The 25,218-nt window shown below is 53.7% G+C and overlaps 1 protein-coding gene across 1 annotated transcript in view; it reads left to right on the forward strand.

The window, feature by feature from the left end:
• LOC111153623 (SHC adaptor protein 3) overlaps nt 1–25,218 on the forward strand; it is a 91,206-nt gene that overhangs the window by 30,478 nt on the left and 35,510 nt on the right. Inside the window, exons 3-5 of the mRNA XM_022512766.1 lie at nt 20,839–20,902; nt 22,918–23,037; nt 25,078–25,131. Of these exons, the coding sequence (XP_022368474.1) occupies nt 20,839–20,902; nt 22,918–23,037; nt 25,078–25,131 (238 nt within the window). The remainder of the gene's footprint in view (nt 1–20,838; nt 20,903–22,917; nt 23,038–25,077; nt 25,132–25,218) is intronic.

Genomic DNA, 25,218 nt, shown 5'->3' on the forward strand with positions numbered 1-25,218 from the left:
TCTTTATTTTCACTTGAGCCAATATTGTCTAATATTTTATCGTGTCCCTGCTTTGCCAGCTGCTAATAATAATTGGTAATAATACTAATCATGGCTCTCGTACTAAGTACTTACCACATTCCCGGCCTTGCAATGAGCGTGTCATTCGTTCGTCCAACAACCATGTGTCACATCCCGTGTCTGGCCGCCGTTTGGATTTTGAGAACAAAGCGCGGGGAAGAGCCCGTCATCACGACAAGCCCTTGCCGTTTTTGTCAGTGAAAGGGTGAGCACTGTCAAGTGTTGGTGAGCGACCTCAGAGTGGCCTCTTGTGCGAGGCTTTGCTCAGGAGCCCTGGGGCGGGCTGTGCGCTCCCAGATGTGAGGACATGGGACTGGAAAGTTCTCCCAGACTGAGACCGCACAAGCTGGCAAGTGGCCGCGGAGACCTGAGCCACAGCGGCGGCCTCAGACGGCGTGCCCCCACAGTGCTGCAGCCCCGTCGAGGGACAAGGGACGGGGACAGGTGCGTCCTTTGGGAAGCACACGACTGCCGGGCGAGCCCCCGAGATGCCACTGGAGAGGGGGCGCTGCGGGTTCCAAATGCCCCTACTGGCCGCCGTGGAATGATGGCCTGAGCAGGCTCAGAGGACAGGACCCAGAGCACAGGGTCCGCAGAGTCGTGAGTACGGGGTCCGTTTGGAGGCAGCGTGGACTTGCAAACGGGGCTCTGCCCCCGCTCCACTCCCTCAGTCCATCCTGGGGCTGTCCACCCTGTGCTCCAGCGACTGCCGTGAACTTTCTCCAAATAACAAGAGGAAATGTAATAAAAGTGTTCATAACCAAAAATTTCATGTGGATGGTTTAGAGAAGAGAGGTTCTAACCCCCTCAGCTTGAAGCAATAGGGGGATAGGATGGGGCTGGGGTAGGATGGGGTTCAGGGACAGAGGAGGTGAGGAAGGGCGAGCTGGGTGGATGGGCTGGGGCAGGCTGGGGGAGGTGGACCGAGAGCCGCGCCGTGGTTGTCTCCAGGACGTCCCGGGACAGGTGTCTTCCTCTTCTTGCCCTGAACACCTGCGTAAATGGGCCTGGTTCTCGTTTTCTCCCCACCTGGACAACCCAGACATCCTTCTACTTCCCTGCATCCCCTTTCCTCTTGAGGCCTGGCTAACAGCACGTCAGGCCGGCCTTGCGGTCCTAACGCTCTGGTAAGCGGCTACAGAGCACGGGCACACGTTCCGCTGTGGTCACCACCCGCGGGCATGAGCACATCCAGCCAGAGGCTGGCTGTCGGCTGGGAGGTTCGGGGGCAGCTGGGGCGTGCGGGTGAGCCAGGCTCTCGCAGGACGCGTGGCAAGGAAGGGCAGGTGGCTGGGGTGAGCCCCGGTGTCTCTGGAACGCACAGAAAGGTTAGATGCCGTGTCTGCGGTGTCAGCAAAGCAGGTGAGGACTTCATAGAGCTTCGCGCGCAGTCTCAGGATTTGTTGGTTTGTTAATTTACCTCTTTGGCAGCCTACTAAGCCGGCTCCTGATAGAACCTTCTGCGTGGTAGGCATGTCACACTTGGCTGCTGAGGACGCAGGCGCTTTCTTAATGGTCCAGGTGCCCTCCCGTGGATTCTGCCGTGGCGCAGGGGGGCGAGACCCAGGTGCCCGTGACCCTGCTAAGATCTGGGTGAAGGCAGCAGCAGGCATGGAGGACCTTTGTGTTTCCTCTACCATATTGCACCACGAGGAGGGACCCCCCATCTGACCTGGGTGCCCCTGGATTCTGATTCCTTTCAGAACCCAGCAGGCTAGGCAGAGGGGCCACAGGGATGGTCTGCGTTCCATCAGCGCTCCGACCCGGGGCGGGGCTGCGGAGACTGGCTGCACAGCACACATCGCCTTATTTTCTGGAGCCCTCCTGAAACGTGGGCATCTGCTGAAGTCACGGGGACAGCATTTTCGGGCAGATGGCTGGGCCCTGCCCCCAGAGTTTCCGATTCAGCAGGTCTGGAGTGGGGGCTGAGAATTTGCATTTGCAACAAGTCTCCAGGGGATGCTGCTGCCCCCGGGCCAGGTACCGCCCTTGGAGAAGCAGAGCTCCAGAGATCTATCTATAACTTCCGAACCATTTGCAACTCCCATCTATGAAACCACAGCTTTGAAAATGAGTCCATTTATCTTTTTTTTTCAAGTGATCCCACTCATCCAGAGATTTTAAAAATGGAGAGCATAGTTGACTTGGTGGCTTAGCATGGTTTAAATAGAACCCATGAGATGAGTATATGGCATTCACTCCATACTCTCCTTTGGGACCATCTGGCATGGTGTGTATTTATAATCCTCATGCCAGAAGCACATTTGTGTCAGGAAGTACCTCTCCGATTGCTCCTTTTCTGTCTCTTTCTCGGAGTTCACTTGTCCACCCCCGCCCCCATATATCCTTCCGTAAAGGTCTCCTTGCCCTCGTAAGAGAACAGTCTCGTGTTGTAGGTTCTGGAGACAGATGATCTGGGCTTCTGTGTGCACTAAACCACTTTCCAGCTGGGCAGCTGTGGAAGTGACTTAAATAAGTTGCGTCTCTGTTTCTCCATCTTTAAAACGGGAATCATTATGGTGCCTCCTTCAAAGGGTCGAGAAGTGATTGAGTTAATATCTGAAAAGCACCTAACGTGCCGTCTAGTGCACAGAAGAGCTTGAGACGTGTTCGTGGATATCGACGTTTTCACATTCATGATATTCTGTCCAGGTTGGCCATCTCATTGCCTTAAATAATCCGGGTGCATAAGCCACAGACCTGTGTCTGCACCCCTGAATCTTCGGAGTCCTGCGCCAAGAGCGGCCAAACAGACCTGCGTCTTGCTGGCCATGGTCTGACTGAGCCCCCCAGGTGCCCCACAATGGAAAATTCTTAATTTCGCAGCCAGCGTTCTGCCTGACCCACCCCAGCTACCTTCCAGAATATACCTCTCAGGATGCCCCACTAGGCTTCCTTTGCAGAACCAGGCTGACCTGCTCCACCTCATTCTCCCGGCCCTGGTGCCTGCCTCAAGGCCAAGCATCCAGCTACGGGAGCGTCCACTTTTGCCCTGAGCTGTAAGACCACATGGTTTGAATTGCTCTTACCTCACTGGACATTGTAGTAGACATCTGAAGACATAGACCATATTCCATCCACTCCAAAATACTGTTTCCTCTAAAAAGAAAAAAAAACTCGTTATTTTGAAAGCATTAAAAGAAAAGCACTGCCTATTAAAATATGACACAATGCTTTCAATTTTTATATATATTTAAAATCATATCAAATTCTATATATACTGAAAAAGCTATTTTGTATTTTTGAAGGCACAGATTTCTATCACCATAACCCTTGTACATCTGTTAAAAGGAAAATATAAGCAATACGAAAAAGGTATCCCTAAAACTTTTTTCCAACTCAGAGTCTGAATATCATGAACCATTTCTTGACTCAGAATCATTGCTGTGTTTTCTCTAAGTTTCACTGTTCTTTAGGCCATTTCAAGAGCACTGGAAATCAATAAAATTGGAATCAGAAAAAGAATAGAGAAAACATTCAAAACCAAAAGGTGGTTAAAAAAAACATTAAAATTGATCAACTATTAGATGAGTCGTGGAAAGGGAGAAAGTTTGGATCACAAACAGAAGGAATGAAGGAGGGGACATTCCCACTACTGCACTGGAGGATAATAGCAAAATACCATGAACAACTTGGTGCCAATAAATTGAATAACTTAGATGAAATGGAAAAATTCCTTGAAAGTTAGAATAACCAGAGTGGCTTAAGGAAAAAAAATAACCTGAATAAACCTTTATCTATTAAAGAAATTAAAATCATCATTAAAAACAAACAAGCAAAACTCCCCATGGAGAAGCTCTAGAGCCACATGGTTCCACTGGTGGAATCCACCAGACGTTTAGGAAGAAATAACACCTGCTCTTCACAGTCTTTTCCTGAAAATGGGAGGGAAACTTCCCAGTTCATTCTATGAGGCCAGCATTATCTGATACTAAAACCAGACGAAGGCATGAAAAGAAAAAAAAAAAATAAACCTTGTGAAATAGACAGAGAACCCTGACAGTGCGGTAGCAAATTGGACCACCAATTTATCAAGAAGATAATAATACATCACATGCTGGAGGGTTATCTGAAGACTGCAAGGTTGGCTCAACATTAACAATTTAATCAATGTCATTCTCCTTATCAGCAAACTAAGGAAAAAATATGGAAATCTTAATGTACGAAGAAAAGGTTTTGACAAAATTCAATATACGTTTATGATGAAAATTCTCAACACACTAGGAGTAGAAGGACGCTTCCGTAATCTGATAAGCGGAATCCACAGAACCCTACAGCCAACACCATTGTTAGCAGCCCTTAGTTAACACCGTACTAGAGATCTTCGTGCGCTAAGATAAGAACATTGTAGAAGCCATACAAATTGGACAGAAAAAAATGAAATGGTCTCTATTTACACGTGACATGGCCATCTATACAGAAAATCCTGAAGAATCTACATGAAAGCTTCTAGAACTAATAAGTGAGGTTGCAGAAATCAATTGCAAAATGGAATTTTAAAAGGACCATATAGAATAGCATAAAAACACGAATTAGTGTTAATATTTTTAGTTGTGTTATGTTAGTCACCATACAGTACATCATTACTTTTTGATGTCGTGTTCCATGATTCATTGTTTGCATAGAACACCCAGTGCTCCAGGACGCCTGCGTGGCTCAGTGGGTTAAAGCCTCTGCCTTCGGCTCAGATCATGGTCTCAGGGTCCTGGGATCGAGCCCCGCATCGGGCTCTCTGGTCAGCGGGGAGCCTGCTTCCCCCCACCCCTGCCTGCCTCTCTGCCTACTTGTGATCCCTCTCTGTCCAATAAATAAATCTTTAAAAATAGTTTTTTTTTAAAAAAAAAGAACACCCAGTGCTCCATGCAATCCATGCCCTCCTTATTATCATCCATCACCAGACTCACCCATTCCCCCACCTCCCTCCCCTCTGAAACCCTCAGTTTATTTCCCAGAGTCCACAGTCTCTCATGGTTCGTCCCCCACCCCGATTCCCCCCTTCAATTTTCCCTTCCGTCTCCTAATGTCCTCTATGCTCTTCCTTATGCTCCACAAGTAAGTGAAATCATATGATAACTGATTCTCTCTGCTTGACTTATTTCACTCAGCATAATTTCCTCCAGTCCCATCCATGTTGATATAAAAGCTGGGTATTCATCCTTTCTGATGGCTGAGTAATATTCCATTGTGTATCTGGACCACATCTTCTTTATCCATTCGTCTGTTGAAGGGCATCTCAGCTCCTTCCACAGTTTGGCTATTGTAGACATTGCTGCTGTGAACATTGGGGTGCATGTGCCCTTTCTTTTCACTACATTTGTATCTTTGGGGTAAATATCCAGTAATGCAATTGCTAGGTCATAGGGTAGCTCTATTTTTAATTTTTTGAGGAACCTCCACACTGTTTCAGTGTTAATTTTAAGAAAATGTGAGATTTATATACAACAAACTACTAAACATTGTATTCTCAGGTTAGAAAACTCAGCGTTGTAAAAATGTAGTCTTTAAAAACTGATCTAGGGGCGCCTGGGTGGCTCAGTGGGTTAAGCCTCTGCCTTCGGCTCAGGTCATGATCCCAGGGTCCTGGGATCAAGCCCCGCATCGGGCTCTCTGCTCAGCAGGGAGCCTGCTTCCCCCACTCTCTCTGCCTGCCTCTCTGCCTACTTGTGATCTCTGTCTGTCAAATAAATAAATAAAATCTTTTAAAAACAACAACAACAACAAAACCCTGATCTATACATTTAATGCAATTCTCATCAAAGTCTCACTAACCTTTTTATAGAAATCAATACGCTGGTTCTTCAATGTACATAGAACAGTCACGAACCTAGGGTAGCCAAAACAATTTTGAAAAAGCAACAGCATGTTGACTCAAGGAGGGGACAGTGGACATCCCCATCTTGCTCCTGACCTTAGAGGAAAAGCTGTCAGTCTTCCCCACTGAGTGTGATATCGGGCTTGTCCCGTATGTCCTGAATTATGCTGAGGTACTTCCCTGTACACAGTTTGCTGAGAGTTCCTACCAGGAATATATGTTGAATTCTGTCCAATGAGTCTTCTGAATTGTCTGAGATGATTGTGTGGTTTTTGTCCTTCATCTTGTACGCTGGGAAGTGTCACAGTGCTTGATTTGCAGACCACCCTTGTGTCCCTGGAATAAATCCCATTTGATCAGGTGAACGATCCTTCTAGCATACTGTTGGTTGGGTTTGCTGTCGTTTTGTTGAGGACTTTTGCATCTGTGTTCACCAGGGACACTGGCCTGTAATTTTCTCGCAGTGTCCTTGTCTGGTTTGACATCAAGAGACTGCTCCAGCCAGAATCACCCATTGTATCTAGTTGTCACGGCTCTGGTCTCCTTCCACCGGCACAAATGCCCAACCTTCCGTTGTCTTGACATTTATAAAAAGTGGACTTTCTTGTAGAATTTCCCTCAATTTCAATTTGTCTATTGCCTTTGGGTCACGTATTTCTGGCAGTATAGAAATAGTGTCCTTCTCATCCTATGATGTCACTTTGTCTCAGTCACGATGATGTCACTTTTGACGTGGTTTAGTTAAGGTGTTTTTCATATGCATTCTTGATATAACAATGTTCAGACTGTATATAAAAGCTTATATTCACGAATCCTCCCTTAGAATCATAAGCATTTTCCCATCATCAAAATCTATTCATATTTGTTGGTCATTATAACAAAGTCTAAGGTGTCTGAATCCAGTGGGGCAGGGGATTGAACCCCACTGCCTTCTAAACACAGGGTTCGGGGCACCTGGGTGGCTCAACTGGTTAAGCGTCTGACTTTGGCTCAGGTCATGAACTTGGGGTCTTGGTATCGAGCCCCAGCTTGGGTTTCCCACTCCACAGGGAGTCTGCTTGTCCCTCTGCCCCTCCCCCTACTCATGTTCTCTCTCTCTCTCTCTCTCTCTCTCTCCTTCTCTCAATAAATAAATAAAATCTTTAAAAACAAATAAAAAGCAGAGGTGCCTGGGTGGCACAGCTAGTTAAGTGTCTGACCCTTGCTTTCAGCTCAGGTGTGGTCTCAGGGTTGGGAGATCGAGCCCCACGTCCGGCTCCATGTTCAGCATGGAGTCTGCCTGAGTTTCTCTCTCCATCTCCCTACGCCCCTCTCCACTGTGCTCTCGTGCATGGGCTCTCCCTCTCTCGAATAAATACATAAATCTTAAAAAAAATAAACACAGGGTTTGAGTTTCCTGGATGAGGTCTGGGTGAGGCATTGTCAGAACCCACCGAGGCAACGGGACTCCCAGCAGGGCCCTCCAGAAGCTCATGGCCCAGCACATGGTCGGTGGTCAACCAATGTTTGTCGAAATCTCGAGCTTGCAGGAGTCTGGGGAAATGGCTAAAATGAAGCATCAGAAAAAGCAGATTGTTAATAGTGGCGGCCCAGAGGATGTGATTAGTGAGACAAACTCCGTGTGGGAAAGGTGTTATTAAATCATTTCTCCTTCCTTTCTGCCCCCAGGGCCTTTTCTGGAAAAATCAGCGTGGCTGCCTGTGATGAGCAGCGTGAAAGTCATTTATGGTAGAAAACACAGCTTTCTCTGAGGGTGACATGGGGGCATAATGTTCTTTCTCTTCAAGTTCTTATTTACTGCTCACCACCTGGAAGAATGAAGACGCGGATCAGGTCAGAATTAGCAATTTATAACTGCTGGTGAAGTAAAGCCTTTCAGCGCTGAAGAGAAGATTTCACGAGCCAATCTGTAGGTTGCTCTCATTTACTCAAATGCGCTAAAATACGCGAGAGACGTGTTGCCGAGCCGTGGGTCTGACCCTGCCTTTGGAGGTCGTGCTCGGCGGCTGGTGTCCTAAGGCAGTGAGCCTTCTCTGTTGGATGCCCGCAGATGCCTGAAGGGGCGGGCAGGTGTCCTTACCCTGGGGCGTCTGCTCAGGACCCCAGTTCTGCAGAGCCCCCTCTGGTGGATCTTCTGACCCTAGCTGTTCCACTCCACCGGGGTCGGGGTGGGCCTGTGCCAGGAGGCTGCCCTGAACCGTGCCGGCCCGTCCAATGTCCTCGTGGTGCTTTCTTCTGTGGGGCAAAGCCTCTTCCTCTCCTCAGTCCCCAGCCTCACACAGGTGACTGTCAGACCCCTTGTCCCACAGGCACCCTGTCCAGAGCCTGGGTCCCTCTCCCTGGGCGAGGGGGGAGGCAGCCGGCAGGTGGCTCCCAGGGATCTGGTTTCTGGACCCCCGTGAGTAGGCGCCCACAGTAGCAGCCGACCCTCCCTGCTGCTGGGACCACAGCCCTTGTGGACCTCTGGGACCTGCAGGACAAGCAGCTGACGGTGAAGGTGGGGCTGTCCCCGCAGCCTTCCTTCCGGGGACACCCTTCTCCGGTGTGAATGGTGCCTCCCCGCGCCGTCCCGTCAATGCTGGTGGCATGGTTGCTGGGTCCTGGCGGCCAGCGCCCTGGACAGAGATGAAACCCGAGTTCCCGGCCAGGGCTCCTCGGCCTCGGAGTCCCCGCCATCCGGGGCCAGGCCGTGCTCCGTGCTGGGGGCTCCCCTGGGCGGTTTGGGGCATCCAGCAACTCTCCTGCCGAGCTCCACCGGCTAGATGCACCCTTGACCTTGTGACGACCGGGAGTCTTCAGACTTTGCCCGGTGTCTCCAGGTCAAAACCACGGCACACCCCTAACCTGCATGCCCCCAAACTCGGTTCTGTGTCGTTATAAATACCGCATCGTCCCTAGAGAAACGTCAGAAAATAAAAGTACGCTTAAAGAGAAGGGGCAGTTTTCCTTCACGTTTCACGAGAGCGCTTTCGCCGAGTCTCGGGCTCTTCCTTTGTGCCGACAGGTCCTCGTGAGTACTCGGGCTCCCAGAGTAACGGAACTGCGTGTGGTGTGGACATGTGCGCTCCAGGTTACCCCGCCCAGTGGATTCTCCTCGTGGTGATGCGGAGGAACTCAGGCCTCCAAATCAGGGGGGCTGAGTCGAGCGCAGACCTCGCTTAGGGGTGCTGGGGTGGGGCCGGCTTCGCAATCTCCTCCCGGCTCCCCGAATCCAGGACACACGCGAGTAATGATGTCCCGGTTCTCCGGGAATCAAGAACCGTGTCATGCCCACTAATCGGCGGGTACCGTTTTGTACGTTTGGCGAAATTCTTGCTCTCACCTGACCACGACTCTCATCCGTATTCGGCATCAGCGGACCAGAACCTGGCTCTCAGGCGTCGGCGCACACCCGCTGGCCGTCAGCCAGTCTAGGACTCAGAACGGGCCCCGAACGCACCCCACGGCCCCCGAAGCCCACCTCGAACTACTCGTAATCGGGGGGATTGCGATGTACCCTGGGCCTGCCTTTCCCCTCTCCCTCGTCCTTTTGTCTGCGACCGTCACTCATGCTCTCGGCTGTCCCACTAGCGTGTTCTTCCCTGCCCAGGGGCGCCCAGTGAGGGCGAGACCACACTCACTCTTGCACGTGTCTTCTGGGGACCGCGTGTGCACGTTTCTCCCGGACATGGCCCCGGGGTGCCCTGCTGGGCAAACGGTAGGCTTTGCTTCTTGCCTCATTAAAAAATTGTTATGGGACTATACCTTCCCCTAGCGTCACTGCTGATTTCATAAGTAAAATCCAGCAACGTGTACGTGTGCCCTGTGATGGTGTGGGCGGTTGTATAGAAGCACTAATCAGCACTGCAAAGCAGACAGAACCTTCCCTCCCCTTCCACTTCCCTTGTGCCATCGGCCGTCCGCGGCCGTCCCTACTTCACGATATCAGCACCAGGAGGGCCACCTGTGTCGCGTGTGTGACCGCGGGCAGGTGGGATGCAGCTGGACGGGTTCTCACAAAGCTAAGTCTCCGCGTGCGTGCAGCCCCACCTGACAACATGCCGCAGACGTCAGCGCCCCAGCAGCGCCGTCCCCCTGCCCCTGAGGGAGAGGCAGCCGGGCCCCATCCCGCCGGGAGAGAACGAGCGCGTGCCGCTCTGTGCGTGCTATAAATGCACTCGGCCATAGAACGGAGCGACTTAATGCTGCGCGTGACAATATGGACTTGTTTCTTGTTCTATTTTAAAAATATTCTTCCGGGACGCCTGGGTGGCTCAGTTGGTTGAGCAGCTGCCTTCGGCTCAGGTCATGATCCCAGTGTCCTGGGATCGAGTCCCACATCGGGCTCCTTGCTCGTCAGGGAGCCTGCTTCTCCCTCTGCCTCTGCCTGCCATTCTGTCTGCCTGTGCTCGCTCTCTCTCCCTCTCTCTCTCTGACAAATAAATAAATAAAATCTTTAAAAAAAAATATTCTTCCTTTTTAAAAACGTTATTAAAACGGTATTCTTATAACAAGTTGTACAAGGGAGACATACAGGACGAAAGAGAAAGTCTCTCCCTGTTCTACACACCCACTCACGGTGCGGGGACAGGTAGCTCGTCTTTCTGCATTCGTACAGACACGCACAGCACGCATCATACACACACGTATCACGCATCCCATCCCACAAACGCACACACACGCCCCCACACCCCGCAAACACACACACGCACAGGCACCCACCCTCCCATCACTCCCCGGGTGTCCTTCTTCATGGGCAGGTCGGGAGCTTTGGGTCTCACTCATCCTGTGGCAGCTGCGAGTCCCGAAACCTGAGCGCTGATCGGGTCACCCCTCCGGTCCTGGGTGGCTTAGCTGACAGAGCTCCGCCTTGAGGACCTGTGGGCCTCTGTTCCCGCGTGTGGTCCCCCAGGGCGCCCGCCTTGACCGTGGCTGACGGCCACCAGCACGAGTGGCCCCTTCTTCTCAGGGCTGCTGTGCTGGGCCTTCACGTCATGTGCCGTAACCAGTTTTATGGTCAAAAGCTGTTGCTGCTGATTTTTCGGTGTCTGGCACCTCGTCCCTGACATTTGCCGGCTGGTCTCATCTCCTCTATGATGACCTCCCCGGTGACACCACTTGTCCGCTCTCTGTTGGGTTCCTCTCTATTTCCTTATCGACTCATGGGGACCTTCTGCACGTCCAGGTGTGCTGGGACTGTTTTGTATGACAATGAAAGGTTCAAAGCAGAGCGCCTTGATCCCAGACGTTTTCCTGTCTTGAGGAGCTCCCTCGTGGTGGGACGATGCAGACGATCTCCTAATACTTTTATTTCTTTACTTTCTGTATTTGGACGCTCGCTGTGGGAGAGTGTGGCCACAGTCCCCGCCCCGAATCCCCGTGGTGTTGAAACAGGGCCAGGCAGCCGGGCCTACGTGACTGTGCTGCCCTGTCCTGTGGGTTGGGGTCCTGCCGGAAGGCACCCCTCATTCCTGGGAGAGCCTGGGGGTGCACGCTGGCTTGCTCATGGGGGAGCTGAGGGCAGTGCGGCCCCTGGGCCACTGTGTGCATTGTGTGAGACTCAAAGGACACTCAAGCCCGGGAAAGCCCAGCTCCAGACCCCGGAGGATCTAATTCCGATTTTGACTCCTTGAACTACTGTGTGGCTCTGGGAAGTCTTACGTACCGTCTCCAAACTTAACTCCTTTTATCTTAGTTACTTATTTTTTTCTGAATGGGAAGAGCGGCTCCTACATCTCAGTGGCTCAGGCTGTTGAGGGGCATGAAGACAGGTCAGCTGTCCCCGTCCTGGGGTGCTGGCTCTTCTTGACCTCTGTGTGTCCGTGTGCGAGTGTGCGTGTGCAAGCTGCCTTCCTACACTGCGGAGTCTGTCTTCGTGAGCCCGGACGCTGCCCTCTGGCCCCAGGCGCCCCCTCTGGCTCTGCCTTCCCATCGAGGACACCTTCACCCCCAGTGACTGACAGACATACTCTCCGAAGGCTGACCAGTGGCTCCTGGGCTTTGCTGGGGCCCCTCCTATTCTCCAGTCAGAGGGCTCTGTTCTCACCTCTTCATGGAAGCAGGTAGATACGGACAGAAGGTCTCCTGATGGACTGTCTGTGATGAGCAGACTGATGAGGAAAGGGAGGTACGTCTTGTCTCAGTAAATACCCCAGGTGCGCATGTGGCCCACACGAGGGGTACGATTTTTTTTTTTTTAAAGATTTTATTTATTTAACTGAGAGAGAGAGAGCAGGAGCATGGGGAGCAGCAGAAGGAGAGGGAGAAGCAGACTCCCCACTGAGCTCGGAGCCCAAATGAGGGACTCGATCCCCAAATTCTGGGATCATGACCCGAGCCAAAGGCAGATGCTTAACCGACTGAGCCACCCAGGCGCCCCAAGGGGTTTGATGAGTGCAATGTTCAATGAGGACCAGTCGAACCAGACTTTTCTCTCTTCCTTGAAGATGGGCTCTTTCCCTGCAAGGTCCCTCCTGCAGGACTTGGGGACTGCAGGAGCCCGGTGCCGGCCCCACCCCAGGGTCCCTGACCCCAAAGTCTCCGTGCCCCGCCCCACCCATGCTTCTCCCAGCCAGGTGTGCTGCGGTGCCGGCTCTGCCCATCCACCTCCTTTCCCTGATGGCCCTGTAGCTCTTTGCCTGACATTCAACGCAGTTTTGAAGAGAAGCCCATTGAGTCATGGAGTGCTTATTCCTAGGGCTTTGTTCTTTGGCTTTTTAAATTTCACGTCCCTTCTCTTCCAGAGCTAGTGTGTATAATAATTTACGGTTGTCATTATTAATAATGTGGTGACCAGGAGCACCCCCGGAAGTGGCAGGAGTGTGGGGTGTGGCCCGACTCCGTACTCCAGGGACCCCCCTGAACTCCAGCTGCCCTTAGTGGGGAGCTGGCTGGGACAGCCCCCCATGATCAGGAGGGGAGCCAGCTGGGACCCCAAGTTGCCATGAGGCATGAGTGCCATTTGCTGTCGGGAGTGTTTTGCTCTGCTCCGTCTTGGGGTATCTGCACCCGGTTCTCTGGACATGAGGGACCAGGGCGGGGAAATCCTGCCGAGGTGAGGAGGGAAACACAGTTTCCTTCTTTGGGGAAAGAGCGTCTGGCATCGGCTGTGCTGACAACCCCGTTCCTGTTACATGGATCCAAGTCTCCTCAACTGGAAAAGAGGAAAATTCGTTTCTGCTTCATCATTGACTTCCTGAGGATCTGTGCACCTCAGACAAGAATGTCTGGGTCCACTGGATGCGTGCACGTGTGTCTGCGTGCGTGGAGGGGCGTGTGCACAGAAGACCCACAGCGCCGGAGGGGACCGGCCACCCCAGCCACCCTTCGCGTCATCTCGGCGCGGGAGACTAAGACTAAGATGTCGTACAATCTGAGAGTGGACTCCTCAGTAGCTCACGCTTACACACGGGTCTACTTATTTTCCCGTGGTTTTCTAGAGACCATATGTTTCTAGGGACCATATGTCTGCAAACGAATCTGATTATGGTCAATGTGAACGTGCGTCGTGTTTGGAGCCAGAGCAGGCTGCCGGGACTTTACATATGTCCTTCTCTGTGTCTCTGACGCTCTCTGTCTGTATGTGCGCATGGGCACATGTATGTGATTATGTACAGACAGCTGACCTTGAACAACACAGGGCTTGGGGCACTGACCCTCTACCTGGTTAAAAACCCATGTACAACATTTGATTTCTCAGAAACATAACTGCTAATAGCCTGTTGACTGGAAGCCTTACCAAAAACATCAACAGTCAATTAACACATATTTTATATGTTATATATATCATATGCCATATTCTTAGACTAAAGTAAGCTAGAGAAGGGAAAATGTCATTGGAACGATAATGAAGAAGAGAGGATACACTCATGGGACTGTACCGCATTTATTTTTAAAAATCCACATACAAGTGGACCTGTGCCACTCCAGCCCGTGTGGTTCGGGGCCAACCGTATAATTAGTTTTAGGAACAGTTCGCATACGTCCATCGGTCCAAGCTCCTCTTGGTCCTGAAGGACGATGTGTTCTTGGAGCTTTGTCGTGGATACTGATGACAGCAACATGAACAGACATGTTGCCTTTGGCCCATGCCAGGCACCATGAATGTGAGGAGACTCCATGGGTTCCTGGATGACCTCGTCTGGCCCTCAGCCCACGACAGTGTGCCTCACGCGGCCGGGGTGCCGGGGGGGCAGAATTCACACGTGCACCCTAACCTCCACCTGTCAATCTCCTTTGGTGCAGGGATCCACAGGGTCCTATTGGCGAAGAAACACGTGTCTGTTCCTCGCCGGCCCAGACAGTGCCGGGACTCAGAGGCATTTCTATCGCTAACAACCTTGAGGGCTGACAGAGCTGTGCATCCCTATTTGGAAAGTGTGTGTCTTCGGGCAGTAGGTTCTGTGTTCCCTTCCTCAGGCTCGTGTTCCTGGGAAAGCCTCGTGGGAAGCTGATCAGCGCAGAGCATCGGCCCCTAGGTCCCCTCCACCCCAGCCCGCTGCCTGGCGGCTTCTCGCACCCGGTCCTTCAGACCTTCTCTTAGTGGGAGTCAGAAGGAGAGAGCTGCTTGGTGCTGTGATCAAAGACCTCTCAGCTTCGGAAGTCGGAAGAAAACGGGCCCTGATGAGACGTCCGAATGATGGGAACTTCCAGCACTTGCCAAACCTTTACAACCTGGAACTTGTGCCACACCCCCGGACAGGCGCTGAATGTCTGATGCCCGAGCATAGTCACTCGGAAGGCAAACAGTCACCTACGTTCTGGATTTATCATTTCCAGCTTTGATCTGTGAGAACCAAAGCCTAAAGGCTGGGGTGCATTTTAATGAGTCCGCAGGAATGTAATACATGAGGCATGCAAAAAAAAAAAAAAAATCATAACAAAACAAAAGAAAAAGAAACCAACAAAAACAACCCCAAATCACCTTCCTAATGCCCAAAGTCACGGTGTGTGGTGTAGGTCAGAATCCCCTTTGTCCCCACTTCAGTGACATGTTTCTGATCTCATCTCTTTAGAGGTCCAGACACGAGTGATTTGGTGCACCCCCAACCCACTGTGCCCTGCTTGTCCTGAGGACACCCTCATCCCCGGCTGGGAGATGGAGCCCGAAGACATAGTCCTTGTTGGCTGCAGACAAGGAGAAATGGACCCCAGTCGTGTTCCCCTCTGTCCCAGCTCCTGGGAAAGAGAGCTTCCATTCCCGGCAAACCCAGGGTCTGGAGCCTGGGGAAAGTGACAAAGACTTTTCCCCCTTAAGACTTAACAGAAATATTTCAGGAATGTTCCCCACATAGTTAATCATGGAAGGATCAGACTTCTTGTTGTTCCTAGAACTCCATGGAAACCCACGAGGCCCCCTGTTCTTTGTTTTTATGTGATGGTCAGTCAGGTACGGCCACCAGAGCTGACACAGGAGAAGCCCAGGAAAACACAGTCGAGTATCCTCCCATGTCCCTGAGACAGGAGGGACAGCCCTGACGTGGGGCCACAGGAAGGGCCAGGATGGGCAGGAGGCAGAGGACAGGAGGAGAGGAGAGCCGAAGCCATAGCTTCATGTAGTTTCGCAGGCAGGGAAGGGCAGCACAGATCATCTCAGCCAGGCTCTGAGCGAGTGTCCCCAGCTGCCGGCCCCGGCCCTGGGGCAGTTCAAGAAGAGGAATGCTGTGTCCTGGGTGCGCAGACGGCACAGAGGGGAGGCCTGGCTCTGGGTGCATTGGTTTGCACATCGCGGGCTTGCCTGGGGCTGGCCCTTGGCTGAGAACCGGCCAGTCCAGGAGGGGCCTCCCCCGCAGCTGGGGAGGTTTTGTTTTTTAAGATGCCAAACTTCATGACATACAGCAGATGATCTGAGGGGCACGTGTGGGCAGCATGTGGCGCCGGACAGGGCTGCATCTGGCAACCAGGCCGGGGCCTGGTGGTCGCGTCGGCCCTCAGACCTGCACCCTTCCAGCTGCAGGAGCTCAAGGGGAAGACTTCACGGAGATGGCCTTCCATCTCCTGGGCTCTGGCGAGCGGGACAGGACAGGCACGGCCAGGTGACGACAGAGCCACGCTTGTACAGACACGGGAACATTTGAGACCAAGAGGAGGCCGGTGTTTGGTGGAAGCGGTGGCTCGGGGACCAGGAGGGAGGCCTGCCCCGAGCAGGCAAGCAGGTGCCCCCTGCCCCCCTGCCTCCTGCCCCCCTGCCTCCTGCCCCCCTGCCTCCTGCCTCCCTGCCTCCTGCCCCCTGCCTCCTGCTGCTCCCACGGCTGTGTCCCTGCAGGTCACCTGACACGTGAACAGGAGCGCGCTCTGTTGTCCGCCCACTCCCACGCCGCATGGCTACGCTAGAGTCAGGCACATCATCGGGCGCACCCGTGCCGGCTCCTTTGGCCATGGAGCATGGGTTCACGTAGCTGCTTTACTCCCCGGGACAGATTCTGATTTCTGGTCCTCAGCCCTTGAGCTCCCGGTGGATTATAATGGCATCTAGGGCGTCGAAGCTCTTGTGATTCTGCGAGGATCACAGGATTCTAAGTCCGTCATGGTGGCCTGGCGGGGAGCAGGTGGAAAGGCGCCCAGAGGCCCACAGGCTGGCACTCAGAAGAACTCCACGTGGCCGGACTCTGTAGCTGTGGGCTTGTGGTCCCGGGTCCCACTCCCAGGGCTCCGAGGGGCAGGCACTTGCTGGTTGCATGCTCTAGGGCGTATGGCTTAGCTCGCCTGCCTCCATTTCCCCAACTGTAACACCAGCATGAATGGCCCCACCTTCCAGTTGTGTGTGGATTAAATGAGGCCATGGGTCAAGAGCATGGGGACGGGGCCTGGCAGGGTGTCCCCTGCTGTCATCGGTATGTGTATCCAAAGGGCCAGAGACTTTGGGGTCAGGTTTGCTCGCGTCCCCAGTATTCCTGCCAGGCTAGCCGGAAGCGGATTTCAATGGAATTGGGCTCCATATGCTTGTGGGGTTTGATCTCCAAAAACATCTCTCCAAACGGGTAAGTGGTTCCTGAAATCTGGCAGCAGGGGTCGATACGGCTGGGTGTCCCCAAGTCTGTGGATTTTTCTCCGGTCAGGCGGCTGGTGACAGTCCGAAGGCAGGGGCGCCCTTGGACCTGCAGGGCAGTGTAGCCACGGACCCAACCTGAGGACGCAACTCCTTTATAAAGTCCCGTCTGCCTAACAGAGCAGCTGCCGTGCCCTTCTGTCGCTGAACTTGGCTCATTGGCGTCACAAAGCAGTTGGGTTGGACATGGGGGACCCCGTGTAACCCCACGGTGAGAAGATTCGGGAAGGCATTTGTGAGACTACAGGAAGGCCCTCATCTGTCGAAGCTGCCCCCTGCGACCTCAAGCGTACTTTAACCTTAGTTCCTGTAACTGAAGGGCATACCGGCTTCGGTCGTGCCGCTGGCGGGCTTTGCTTGTGGGTCCGTCCCTTCCCGTCCTTCCCGGGGCTTCATCTTTCATTCTGGGGGTACTGGGCAGCCAGATTAAGGATCCCTGTTCTATGGGGACTTACAGGACCTGTTGAGCTTGCCTGTGCCGGGTAACCACCAGCAAGTACTGATTTGCACCTGCTGTGTGCACGCGCCGGGCGGAGGAGGCAGACCACAGCCGCTGGGCACGCCGAGGTCCTGATGGCAGGGAGTCCACGCCGCCACGAGCCATCGGCAAGGTCGCTTTGGCACCCCGCTGACTTCTCGAGAGCAGCACACTCTTCCAACGCACGGTTTCCCTTCCTCCTGTGACAGACCTATCGTTGGGAAGACTTAGGTGGTTTCAACCCTTTCCAGTGAAATTGCTTTTTAGAAGTTGAGACTGAAGCATTTTTGATGGCCGAGATTACCGTGGGACTCGGTGTGTGCCCGATGGCTTGGTTATACCTGGACGTCGGGGCGGCAGGCACCGGGGAATGGGGCTCCCTTTGCCTGTAGATGGCACCGAGCAGAAGCCAGTCGTTCTGCCCCTTGACCCTGGCGGGCAGCTTCCTGGCTCTGTCCTTGCCATGTGGCTGGGTGTCTGGCTCTGTGACATTGCCCACCTGTGTCTGTGGCTTTGGGGCGGACACGCTGACCGTGGGCTCTGAGGGGTAGGAAGAGAAGGAGAGAGGCCGTCCCATGACACGAGCACGTCCTTCCCGTGGACAGAGTGGGGGCTTTCTCCTCAAACTTATGTCCCGCTTCTAGGCGAACGCAGGGCAGAGCAGAGCTGCTTCTCGGCGGCCTTCAGGGCAGAGTAATCCCGATGCCAGCGTGGCCTGTGTGGCCTGCGTGGGGCGGCCTGCGTGGGTGGCACGTTCTGCTCCCGTCACCATGTTTCTTCGTGGAATGGACGCACTTTGCCATCACATGTGTTTGTTGCCCCTCCACCAGCTAGAGTATGACCCCGTTACGGCAAAATCACCATTTGGGACATCTATCTATCTATCTATCTATAGTTATGATTTTATTCTAGAATGTGTGTGAGGGGAGGGGTAAGTGGGCAGCACGAGAGGGATGAATGGGGACAAAGTGGTGCTTTGTGAGTCCAAAGGACCCAGTTCTCAAATCCTGCTACACTCTGTGCAACAGTCACGACACGAGGGCGGGGCTGGCTGGGATGAGAGCTTCATGCTGCTGGGGCAGGTGGTGGGACCATGACAAAGGGAGGCATCAGCTACTTCCCGGAGACTGCACAGCTGCCAGAGATCCCTGTTAGCTGAGCTCTGAGGTCATGGCTCACCGAGGTGGGGTCGGGGCGTAATCTCTGTTATCAATGACGGGGAGCACCTGTTCTTGCCACCTGAGAATCGAGCCAGGATTCGGCGACTTAACGCAGAGCTAAATAACTATTACTAAATGAATAGGCTGAGTCAGGACCGCACACGCAGACACACAGTGCTAGACAACAAGGAGGGAGGAGGAGAATCGTGGCCTCCGCGGTCAGACCTCTGAGGGAGCCGGCATTGAAGGGTTGCAGTTCCTACATCACATCACACCCCTTTCTCGAGTGGAAACAGACGCCACCAGCCTGGGCGCACAGACCGTTCCCACGCACTCAGTTTCGCACACGAGCGTTAGGAGCAAGGATGTGCTCCTAACACATTTTTCTCAAGAGCAGCCTGATTTGCAAGCGTGTTGGAGGCTTCTAAAGCTCACAAGGGGATCCTTTCGACTTTGGCGCTTGGAGAAGTTTCTGGAATTCCTGACATTTGCAAATCTTAAGGACAAAAGATTGAGTCTCTGAATGCCCTGGGATGCTGGCTGGCTCTGTGGGAGGACTCGCTTGAGAGATTGGTGTATTATGCGTGTCTCTCCCCAACCCATTCTTATATCCACGGGTGGTGCCCACCTCTCTCAGAAGCTGTGCACAGGCGGGAGGGAGGCCTGTGGCCCGAGCTTCGTGGCCTGCCAGCTCAGACACGGATGTCACACAGGTTAGACGCCTGACAGTTATCCTCTTGGGAAACTGCCACCCAAGGCTGATTTCTTTCTCTCGTTGTCCACGTTGGCAGATCAGAAAAGAGCTCCGGAGCTCATTATGGATATGTAAGGAGAGACTTACGGGAAGCTTCCTGCCGGTGATGACTTTCTGGCCTGCCGGGACCATCAGAGACTTGGCTGCTTGGCTTAGCCAAGTCTGTCACTTGATGTAATAAGCACAGTGCAGAGATGCGGAGAACTGTTTTTTAAATTAAACAGATAAAATATCGATGCTGGGGTTTATGTAGTCCTATAGAGAGACAGCTTGACCTTCTTCAACAGGAATCTACTTTTAGAAGGTATTTGGGTGATCATTTCGATAGAACCACAGTTGGAACGTTATTATAAAATAAATGACTAAGCATAAACTTCAGAAACACTCATTCCTTTTAAATGCACTTTTTCTGAGTCACGGTGATTCACTCCCCAGTCTTCATGACATCTGAACTTCTAGAATAGTCTTTCCCCACCCCTGCAGTGAATTTAGCGGCAAAGATGAGGCTTACCCGAATAGTCTCCTACCTAATTTAACAAGGACAGATTTCTCTTAAGACCATTGTCTTGTGGTGGCGATTCTTTTCTAGACAGTAGAAAATCATTTCAAGAAGTATGTAGCGTTGAAAGCTTGCAGAATGTTTCTGAGGACCCATTGTCTTGTCATTTGGCGTGTTCAGATCCCTGTTTATTTCTTTCTGAGTTCTCTTACTATTTTGTCCTTTCCCCACAAGCAAGGTGAGGGGTTCACAGTCACCCAGCTCCTTTCTGGGCTCCTGACTTCAGAGCCACCTCTCGTCTGTCCCTGTCACTCACCACTGAGGCCAGCTCAGAGAGTGACCTGTTTGCTTTCACAAAAGCACCTGCCACCAGCCTCGTCCTCCCTACTGTAGGCACCCGTCCCCCACCTCCAGCATCTGGACCAGAGCAGCCTCCGTGTGGTGCATTCCTCTGCTCCCCACCTCTCAGGGTGTCTTGCCCTGGGAGACCCCCGGGCCTCCCATCACGCCCCCTATACCGAAGAGTCTCCTTGCCTCCATTCCTCAGGGCAGTGCCCAGCACATAGTAGCTGCTCAGTAAACGCATGCCTGGGGGAGCTGCCCTGCACAGACCCCATGTCTGACCCTCTGTGTCCCGCTGGAGCACCTCCCCTCCCTCAGCCACGTTGGAACGATGTTGACCCATTGCAGTGCTTGGTCAGGTCTGAGCCATGACCGTGGCCTTAAAGGGAACACCAGGACGCCGCATGTCCGGGTACCGGTTTATTAGATGGAATCCTAACCAAACGTACAACAGAAGGGTGTGGCCTCGGTACTTGTCACACTGTCAGGATGCTTCCCCAGCACCAGGAAGAGCACGGGTGCTGCCTGTCAGAGGTTCAAGATGACCTATTCATTCGAGGGGAACTGGGTGACCCCTGCAGGGCGGGGGGCTACTGTCTACGCCGAATGCACAGCCGATGTTTGCCCTGGGGACGTGCACATGTGGTCTCTGGGTCACAGAATCCTGATTAACGTGACAAATGGATCTCTCTTTCTGCCCCCTTAAGGGAAGCCATCAGCCGTGTGTGTGAAGCTGTCCCTGGTGCCAAAGGAGCCTTCAGGAAGAGAAAGGTACTGTGCTCCATGTCTTCTCCCTGCGTGACACCGTTAGTCACACCCCACCCATCAGGGCCCCCTCTCACCGCCTGGCTCTTGGCACTTCTAAAACAACAAGAACTTGGGGTCCCCTGCCATGCACTTGGGTGTCACTGGCCGACACAAGTCAGGACCCCAGTTGCACCCTGTGGGCCTAAATCTGCAGAGAGTGATGAGAACAGTTGCATGAGACAGGGCCCAAGCTGCTCTAAGCATTTATGGGCCTGAATTCACTTCACTAGAGCACTTTTGTGATAGATGCCCATGCTGTGCTGGTAGATGTAACCAGCGGCTCTTGGGGCGGCGTAAGAAGCACCAGAAGTAGTGTTTGCCAGTTTCAATGGCGTATGTACTCCGCCTGGCCGATTTCAAGCTCTAACGTGACATCCCTGAAGACGTGCTGCCGCACATCCATGCACAGGGTCCCACCTGGTGCCCGGGCGCCGTGGACGCGAATGACGGAGTACACTGCACGGGTCCCACCTGGAGCCCAGGGGTGGTAGACGCGAATGCCAGAACAGCATAGATGACCAATAATGTAGCAGAAACAGCCAGAATGTGACGAGTTTTGAGTACTGTTTTTTGTTTTTTAAATGCAACTTATTTCATTGTAAGTTTACAGAAATTTTAGTTTTTCACACCAGCTGCTTTTAAAGCCCAGCTTATAAAATTCCTGCCGACGTAAGTGTTGTCTCTCATTAGCTGGTATTGCCCAGAACACATGGATATCCCCATGTTACAGATGGCATAAACAGAGGCACAGAGAGAGAAAGCCACAGTGTGAGTAGGTGGTCGGCTGAGCTCAAGCCCAGGTCACTCGACCCCTCCACTCTGAGGTGGTTAGACCACAGAGAAAGATGTGGATGAAGAGAAAGCTCAGAATAACCCCCGGGTAGAAGTCTAGCAGGTGCCAACCACGTACCCACCATCGGGCCCGTCTACACCTACACTCCATCCGGGGAGCCTCTCTGCTGTCTCCGAGTCTGTCCTGAGGCTGAGGTTTGCAGGCGGGTGGCATGTTTGCCCCCACGACTCCCCGGGCTGCGGGTGGGTTTTGTCTTCCTGGCTTGGGAACATTGGGGAAGCCACAGGGCAGCAGGCTTTTGGGCAGAGAACTCTGGATCGTGAACCTCACATACAGTCACTGGGAGGGAGCCTGAGGGCCGGGCTGGGGAAGCTCCCCTCTCAGAGCCCCGGGAAGGTGGTGGAAGTAAGGCACCACTGGTGTGACTTAATCAGAACTGGGGGTTGGGGGCGGTGTCTCTATTTTCAAACAGCTCTGTCGGGAGATTAAAAAGCAGGGTGTGCCTGGTGAAGGGATAGCGTTAACTGGGGTATCAGAAGAGGACACATGCTAATCTGAGAGGGAAGGAGGGTCCGTGGGCCCTGGACGGGAGGCCGGTGTTGGCAGCCTGGGGGAAGGGGCTTGGTGGGAAGACGCCATCCCTCGGGCCCCGTGCAAAGGACCCTCACTTAAGCTGAGTCAGATGGCCCATCTTTGTGCTGACTGTGGGCCCAGCAGATTCTGCCTCTTGTGAGCTCTGGCCTGGAGGAAGTTCCGGCCAGCGGGCTTGTGCCCCACACCCCGCAGCAGCGAGCCGTCTCGAGACTCCCCAGGACGCTCTTCACCCCCTGCGCTGGGCCCTCCTGCTCTGGCCCAAGTCCTTTAACTCCCGGTGGGACGACATCGATTTCTGGGCCTCACAGCTGCAGGTGCTGGTCTGTGGCACTTGCCCCAGGCTCTGGAGGGACAGGAGACGCGTCCGCCTGTGCGCTGGAGCTGTTACTGCTGCCTGCTGCGTGCTGCAGAACTCGTGTATCGGTGTTGGATCCCCTCCCCACCCCAGCTCGTGCATGGCACAGTCTCCTGCTCGAGCCTCTGAGCATCGAGGGGGCGGGAGGGTGGAGGTTTGGAGGTGTGGCCCACAAGAACCAAGAGAGGCCTCGACGACTGGAATCAAAACCTAAAATCCCACTGTTTGATTTCACAGCCTCCCAGCAAAATGCTGTCCAGCATCCTGGGCAAGACCAACCTCCAGTTTGCGGGGATGAGCATCTCGCTGACCGTATCGACCGCCAGCCTGAACCTGCGGACGCCCGACTCCAAACAGGTGTGTGGCACTTGGCGCCCCGCCCCCAGCACCCCAGCTTCATTCAACCGTCTGCCCCGCACCAGAGGTGTTGAGATAAATTCTAGATCCAGCATAGAAACGAGAGGCAACGTCTGGGCTTTGTTTTGACGCCTCTCCCTCCCGCCCTATAGATAATCACCGTCTTTCACACTGGTCCACCGACCGGTGGGGTGACTGTCATTTAGTGGTGGGCTAGGAGGGTTCAGGGGCTCAGCCTTTCTCTGGGGCTGTCTCGGGGCTGAGCGCCTGCGACCCAGGCTGCAGAGGCCCTCGCTCTGCACAGCAGCAGAGGAAGGAGGGTCCCCTCGGCCCTGAACCACGAGTCCCTATTCACGCTTCCACGGTGCATGGGTGCTCCCAAGTTTCTAGGGATGCTCAGGCCATGCCCTCAGTCCTGTGGGACACGTCTCCTAGTCCCCTCTTCTCCCTCAGCCCTCCCTTAAAAAAGCAAACTGAGGAAGAGCAGAAAGGATGGGGGCTGGTTGGCCAGGTCCGGTCCTCACTGTCTGTGGAGGATGGGTGTGGGGCTGGGCTCAGAAGAGGGAGGCACCCTCCCAGACGACAGGACTGCGGCCCAGGATGGTTGGCGTGTCCCAGCCACTTCCCCTGGCTCTCCCGTGGCGGAGTGTACGCGGGCTGGCCTCATGGGTGCTCCCCGCCCCGTGCAGAGTGACCATGAAAGGGTCCAGCGTTCCCCTCTGAGCGCTCAGAGAGGAGAAGCACCAGAACCCCACGAGGATGGAAAAACCGCTCGCGGTTCACCACCTCCAGAGCTGTTGCTCTCCGTTTAATTTCCATCTCACCCCAAGGGCTGAGAACAGCCACACTGTAACGGTCAGGCATCGTGGCGACCAAAAGCGATTCCCCTTTCTTCCCGAGTCCTAACATCCATGTCAACTCCAAACCCCAGTATGTGAGCTGCCTCCGGAGCAAAAACTAAATACGCGACAATCAACACCTTTTAGAAGTTTGTCCTCACTTGGGGATTGCTGCTGGTCGCTGCCGTCCTGGGGGCTCCTGCCGGGGGACGGGAGGCACGAGGGTTCGGAAGGCTGCACGCGGCTGCAGGGGGTTAGACCGAGGGGGCTCCGCAGGGGCTCCAGGCCCAGCCTCCTTGTTTCTATCCCGTTATCCGCTCAGGTCTTTCTAGATCCCAAGCGGTTTTGCAAGTGCCAACAGCCCAAGGAGGCATTTTAAATGTCTGATTTTTCTCTCAGCGCAGTCATTGTCTTGGTTCGAGAGTTACAGGAGTGTGGCTGGGAGGCCCCCGGGATGGTGGGGTGTCGCCTCTGTAATTTCCCTGCCTGCTGCGGGGGGCCATCCAGAGATGACGCTGGCGGTGCTGGGGTGGGGGCAGGACCACTCTTTCCACCCCTGGAATTTACTTCAGGGTCATTGCATTGTCTTCAAAATGATAAAAATAGTGATAAAAACAGCAGGGAAAACTTACGTAGCTTTTTCAATTTAGGGCAGCTTCTAATTTACTCAGTGTGTCCTGAATCCCACCGCGAGCTGCCATTCACGATGCTAATGGGAATGTCCCAGTTTAACATTAACTTGGAATGTCCTCGCTGGCCTTTCAATTGATCCCATTGATTCCTGGAGTGCCCGAGACGGTCCCACGTTTGACGCGTGCTGTTTGATTTGTACACACGCGGGATTCAAGCAGGTGACAGGTTCCCCTCTGTGCTCACTGCGGGTCTGGGCGGCAGGCCGCCTGGGTCTCTAAAGACAGACACTGCACCGTGGATGTGCCTCGGTGTGGGGGTCAGAGACCCCCATGTGTGGTCCCAGTGCTGCCCATGGTCCGCTGTCGCCCCTGGGCCTCAGGCTCCCCGTCTGTGAAGCGGGAATCCCTCCTTCCTCCCTTGAGGGCTGCCGTCAGACCCACGTGACCTGGTTCCGGCTGAGTGGCTGGGCCAGCAGCAGCTGTGTTGGGAAAAGCCCACTGCAGGGGAGTCGCTGGCCAGAACTGTGGGCCAGGTGCTGACGATGTGTCTCGTTTCTTGTTCTGGGCAGATCATTGCGAACCACCACATGCAGTCCATCTCCTTCGCGTCAGGGGGAGACCCGGTAAGTGCCTGCACTGGGAATGCCCCAGAAGGGGCCTCGCTTCAAGGGGTGCCTCTTAGCACACGCCTGGGAAGGGTAACTGGGATG

The sequence above is a fragment of the Enhydra lutris genome, unplaced genomic scaffold (assembly GCF_002288905.1).
Source record: "Enhydra lutris kenyoni isolate GAN:26980312 unplaced genomic scaffold, ASM228890v2 scaffoldscaffold33, whole genome shotgun sequence".
Classification (NCBI taxonomy): Eukaryota; Metazoa; Chordata; class Mammalia; order Carnivora; family Mustelidae; genus Enhydra; species Enhydra lutris.